The following is a 6,458-nucleotide window of genomic DNA, read 5'->3' on the forward strand; positions in this document are numbered from 1 at the left end:
ACTTCCAACAATTAGTATATCTAAACAATTTTAAAATTTCCACTTCCAACCTAATAAACAAACATTTTTAACTAACTATTCTAATCTTAATCTCATCTAACAACACACAACAAAAAATCATTAATCCTTAATTAATTCACTTCAAACAATTATTATATTTAAACAATTTTAAAGTTTTCACTTCTATCATAATAAACAAACATTTTCAAATAACTATTCTAATCTAACAACACACAACAAATCATAAATTCTTAATTAAATATCTAAATAATATACTCATAATAATAATAATAATTAATTCAATAATTTTTTAAATATCTTCTAAATTTATTTTATTTTATTGACTATTTTTATATAATCTATCTTAATAATTATTACTACAATATTTTTCTACTAATTTCTAACATTATTAATATTATTTTTATTAAATCAAAATATTTGATAATAAAAACTTACATAATTAGAATGATCAAGATAATTAACAATGTGAAGTTACGGATGATTGACGTCTTTTATTTTTCGTCTTCTTGGCATTGTTGAACTAAGGTTAATGATGGTGGTGGTCCAATTTTTTGTTTCCTGATCCGATGTTGCTTCAACAATGGGAGAAGAGAGGAGAAGGTAGGGTTGGGGGTGAGTGAGACACGAGTGAAAGGGATGGTCCGATTTGTTTAACATAGAGATACAACCAAGGGCTGAAGAGCGTGCATGTTTGACGCGTGGCATGCAGCGCGCAAATCGGACGATCCGATTTGTGTCCCTGCGATACCTGAAATTGAACCGTCCGATTACTCTCCTCTCAAATCGGACCGTCCGATTCATTATTCAACGCCGTCACACCTTTGTGATACACCCTGCACTCCAATAAACTAGCCATACACCACTCCTATCCCAATATCAAAATTAAAAAACTCGCTAAATTTAGTATATAGAGCAAACATCAAATCCTAATTTAGACACGAGTTTTCTTTATTTATTTGTTTTGGCCATGAAGTTAAAATGTCGAAATTCAGTACATTTTAAGTGACACGGAAAAATAATCTACCTTCAAAATTGCAGAAACTTTGTGTATACTTGTGAATTTAATTAAGCTATACAAGTTAGTAAAAAGAAATCGTAAAGGAAGTTGATGGACTTGTCAATTGTCATTTCGTGAAAGGTTATCTTATTCTACTTGTTATAGCTTAGGAAGAATGTCAGTATTTTTGAAATATCAATGTTCTAATAGTTTTAGTTGTTATCGGTATTTCAAAAATATTTGAAATTTTTTCTATAGTTTATAGGGTCTGTTTTCGGTGGGGAAGTGAAACGGATGTGGTTGAACACCAGTCAAGAATATTCTAATTGAGTCGATGAGATTAAATCCGTATACAGGGTTAAAATGTTTTGCATATTATCAAAGGAAACTTGAAATTAGGAAAGTGGAATGAGGTTTTGCCTCGCCTGAATGTGAAATTGCACTCCACGGAGCTTGTTCTCCTTCATATAAGGAGGTTCCGGCTTTCGGAATCAGCGCCGTCGGAGTTTGTTAGCATCTTCTTCATCGATGGGGAGCTCGTTGTTATGGTGCCGAAGGGTGAAATGAAGAAGAGGAGCCATGGGAGAATGTTGAGGATGATGATGGTGGTAAAAGCAATTAATAAATATAAATGTGGAATTCTTTTTAAATTTACTAATTATAATATGACCCAAATAATTTTTCTTAATTTCATATAAGCTTAAAACATCACAATACTCTTTCTCCACCGAAGAAGCCTCCTTAGTTTATAGATAAAGGAATGAGTTCAAACCGAAGAAGAAAACAGAAAGATGAAATAATGAATCAATATATATTCAACCACATTATCATATATATTTGTACTTAAAAGTCCAGCATATGACTTTAAGAGTATTTGTTGATGGAATATTAGCTGAATTATGAAAAAATATTAGTTATGATAGCTCTATGATAAAATATAATTGCTAATCAGTTATCTAGTAACTCTTCTGAAGTGGACGAGTGACTATCTGCCAAATTTTTAGGTTTGATGGAAAAATGGTATAAATTTGCTTCACTGATTAAAACTTGGTCAATGGAGAAGAAATCAAACTACAATAGATGGCCAAAATTTTACCTTCAAAAAGCATTCTTATATCATATTGTAAAAATATCATGAGTAGAACAAAGTGAATAAGGAATATGATGTCTTTACTACGTACAAAATCATGTCACGAATGTGATATCTTTCCTCAACAATATATAATCACAAGAGTGGTCAAAATGAAAAAATATAAAATATGTTGGAAAATGGAGTGCTTATTTTCCACACTTGAATCCATGGCAGACGGAAAGGACAATTACGAGGATCAGGACTATCAAAATTGCCAATACAATCAGCTTCATCTTCATGTTCTGCAGCCACATTTTTCTACGAATTTTGGTCCCTGAAGTCCTAAAGTCTTGTGCCTGTCTCAAAAAATCTCAATCATGAATGAAACAGGATTTTGTCTTTTAAAATTATAAAAAAAAAAAAAAAAAAAAAACCCTAAACCCACGGATATCGCGAGGATTATTCACAATGAAAACAACTAGAAATCCAAAATTTTTTTTCAAAATAGGACTTTGTTCCGTAAATAGGCTGCGTTTGTTTACCGGGACGAGACACTAAGACAGGGACACAAACACAAAATCGTGTTTGATAGATGAGACACTGAATTAGTGTATTTTATGTCCATCCTAACAGAAAGGACATTGAGACACTAACAAGGTACCAGGAGACTAGTAATCAGTATTGCATCAAAACTATCAAATATCAAGAGGCTTATTAAATGAACCTCAAGCATATATAAGAAATTTCATACGTCCAAGAATCAAGACCTTTCAGGGAGAGAAGAACATGCAGATACACGTAAACGACATACTAACCTGATTATGAAGGTTCTCGGTCTTGTCAACTAGAAGCTCTATCTTTTCTCCCCTGTCCAGAACCTACATTATATTATGAACAAGTCAATATGATTGAGCAAATGCTTTATGTTACAATAAAAAAATATAATGAGAAGTCAATGAACAATTGAACATGGAGTTAGTTTTCAGTTACAATATTTGAGCTAGATTATTTCAGCCACAGACAACTGTAATGATATACAACAAATTTGCATAAATGTCACCCTATCTCAGAAGGATAATATTAAATAATTCACCTACAAACAGTAGCCGACTGACCAACACATCAACTTAAACGCTGTCAAACCTATACAGCTCTAGAATTGACAAATTCCCGGCTGTTCAGTCATCATTTCCATCTTTTGGGGAAAAAAAAAGGTTCGTAGCTGGAGAATATCCTACTATCCATGATTATCTCCATCAAATCTCAAATTTTTCCCAGTCAAGAAACTTATCTATGAAACGCCAACTAACATGAGCATAACCCACCTTCAAATCTAACTTAACAATAATTTGCTCTCAACACAGAAATCTTAAATCCATTTGCTCCATTGAAATGGGTTATGATGAAATGGCTTCTTTTTACCTTGTGCCTTAGGGTATGGACAATAGACAACAAATGTCAGAAATGGACATGAATCGGGGAATGTAAAACCCATCAGGACCAAATTTTCCTTGCTCCTCCTGGGCCCTGTTCCTCCAAAGGCTTCCTTTTTACTAAATTAATTGGCCAAGCTACATGCACAACTAAAGTTTCCTGTTTTATTTTAATTAAAGTTTCAAAACCAGATCAACAGATACTATGGGGAAAAAAAACTGCATATCTAATTGAAACGAAGTTCTCACGTTTCTACAGTGACTTGAAATCCAAAAAGAACAAGAATATATAACCGATAATACCTCGGATCCAAATCTGACATGCTTAACCAGTTAAAATATCAACAATGTATAACAGCATGAGTTTGAGAAGTTTGAAAAAGTTGCTGACTAAACTAATATAACAGCCTCATTAATGATGTTTAAGTATTATGTTAATTTTCCAAAGATCCACTGTGTTATGACATGTCTTTTTTATTTTTGAAATTTTAAAGAGCATCTATGCTTTGTAGAAACACAACACCTATGATCCACCAATTTGATCTCTTCGATTTCAGCAGTAACAACTATATCGCCATAAGCCAACACACCAGCGTGGGCAGTGCCCATAAATCACAGCTCGCAAGGCATCTGTATGTACCTTTTCAATATTCTCCATCATGACACCCTTAACTTCAGAGACCTGATTCTGAACCTTGGCAAGCTTGCTTATCTCCTCAGGGTGATCGATGCAGTATTGCATATGCTCCTTCAATTTCGGCCTGCACCATCCAAACAAAACAAAACAACACAATTTACACAAATTCAAACAAATCAACCTCCATAATCAATTAGTCTCGATTCTCACGACAGCACAAAACACAAAATTACCCAAACTCCTTGTTAAGGCTGTTGGCGGCAGCATTAGCACCGGCCTTATCGGAGGCACCATATTTAGAAACAAAATCATCCTTCACTCGCTCCAGAAACGCAATAGGAACCTGCCTTCCAGCAGTTTCATCCGCAACAACACAGTAAGCTGAAAAACGACAATGCAGCATTTCAAATCACTCAAACACAATGAGAATTCCACCCTAACAATCATCTGAGCAAAAATGCATACATATATACACAAAATTGAATCAGAGGAAAACAGATCTAGAGAGAAAAAGAGAGGAACCGACTGAAGCCATTGTCGACGAGGAAGTTGAATGTGTGGCTGTCGCAGTTGTAGGTGAACTTGTTGTTGGAGGAAGGAAGCTTCTGGAGGCACTGGAAGGCGATGGTGTTGAAGTTGCCGCTGAATTCAGTGTACTCTGCAAGAACCACGGTTCCGCGAGAGACGAAGGCGTAGATCAGAGATTTCTGGCCCATTTTTCTTTTGATTTCTTCTGATTCAAGATCAGATCTGAGTAGTAATACAAAGAAACCAGTGGTTTTGCTTCTTCTGCTTCTGTCGAATCGAATCGCTTCTTAACCAACGAACGCTTCTTTCTACTTTTTCTTTTGAAAGGGAAGATGATAGAGACAATAAAAACAAATAGCAAATTTTGATTATTGAATTATTCTTAATATTTTATTTATTAAAAAATTGTCAAAAACTAATTTTGGACATTCCTCGCAAAAGAAGCACGAGAGGAGGATTTTATTTAGGAAGCCGTTGGCTTTTGAAGTTAACTACTAATAAAGTCATTATTTATTTGAGTTTAATATAGGTATAATTTATTCTATTATACTAATGAATAAAGTTTTATATTTAAGTGATAATTCTAATCAAATTCAATCAAATATTTTAAATTCATATACACGTTTTGTTGTCACAAATTCATGCACACAAGTTTTACTGCCGTCGCTTCTTCTTTTAAATTGAGGTTCACTTGATATTGCTATTAAGTATTAACTAAATTTTTTTTCATTTAAAAAATTTTAGTTTATTTTTTAGTTTAATTTAGGTTCATTTGATTTCATTTTGCTTGAATTTGTTGCACTTGTTCATGTGTAGTTGTTTAGTTGATTTTTGTTCAAATTTAAATTAATTTCAGTTTATTTGTGAATTAATTGAGGTTCACTTGATGTTGCTGTTAATAACCAAATTTTTTATTCCTTAAAAAATTTCGATTCATTTCTTAATTTAATTTAGGTTCATTTGGTTTCGTTTCACTTGAATTTGCTGAACTTGTTCATGTGTGATTGTTTAGTTAGTTTTTGTTCAAATTTAAACTAATTTCGGTTCATTTTTGAATTAACTAATGTTCACTTTATACTGCTATTAATTATTGACTAAATTTTTTATTCCTTAAGAAATTTCGGTTTATTTCTTAGTTTAATTTAGATTCATTTGATTTCGTTTCATTTAAATTTCTCCTTCTCATCTTCTGCTTCGTCTTCTCCTTCTTTTTCATCTTTTTTCATCTTCTCCTTCTCATTTTATTTTTTCAAAATTTTTCTTGATTTACTCTCTTGAGAAGAATAAAACCATGAAAAAGAGAAGGAGAAGAAGAAACAAAAATAAAATGCAGCAACAATATTGTTAGTGTTGCAAGTGTGAGGAGTGTTGAAGTTAGTCCCACATCAAAGAAAGTATGGAAGAGTGAGGAGTTTATAAGATGAGAGACCCATTAACTTGACACCTTAAGGTTTTGAGTTGGATGTGGTGTCTTCTCATTTTATGTTCTCTCACTTGATTTCTCCCTGAATTCTCCCCGGTTGTCGAGAGCTCCCCACGATTTTCCCAAGAAGGAGAATTTATGACAACTTGATTAAATTTGGTTACAAAAAATATTTAAATGTGTAGTAGTACTCTATACTAATATGCTATGAATTTAATTTTTATTTATTGTGAGTATAAAACTGTTTTATGAATGCATTCAATAATACAACATTACATTTATAAAAATAATTATCTTTTACTTTATGAATAATTGTCAAAAAAAATAGTTATAATTGCATAACTACA

At 32.6% G+C, this 6,458-nt stretch overlaps 1 protein-coding gene across 1 annotated transcript; it reads right to left on the bottom strand.

Annotated features, from left to right (window-relative positions):
* LOC107639246 (vesicle-associated membrane protein 721) lies at positions 2,109–5,123 on the bottom strand. The gene is made up of 5 exons (XM_016342724.2): positions 4,687–5,123; positions 4,394–4,541; positions 4,164–4,284; positions 2,906–2,968; positions 2,109–2,446 (listed from the first exon to the last, which is right to left on the bottom strand). The coding sequence occupies exons 1-5, from the start codon at positions 4,874–4,876 to the stop codon at positions 2,297–2,299; spliced, it is 672 nt and encodes a 223-aa protein (XP_016198210.1). The 5' UTR covers positions 4,877–5,123; the 3' UTR covers positions 2,109–2,296.

Source organism: Arachis ipaensis, chromosome B04 (assembly GCF_000816755.2).
Source record: "Arachis ipaensis cultivar K30076 chromosome B04, Araip1.1, whole genome shotgun sequence".
Taxonomy (NCBI): domain Eukaryota; kingdom Viridiplantae; phylum Streptophyta; class Magnoliopsida; order Fabales; family Fabaceae; genus Arachis; species Arachis ipaensis.

Coding starts and splice junctions, on each gene's coding strand:
- LOC107639246 (XM_016342724.2), bottom strand. CDS start 4,876: ATGGGCCAGAAATCTCTGATCTACGCCTTCGTCTCTCGCGGAACCGTG. Junction 4,285..4,393: donor AGCCTTAACAAGGAGTTTGG/GTAATTTTGTGT, acceptor TGGATGGTGCAG/GCCGAAATTGAAGGAGCATA. Junction 2,969..4,163: donor TGATGGAGAATATTGAAAAG/GTACATACAGAT, acceptor AATATAATGTAG/GTTCTGGACAGGGGAGAAAA.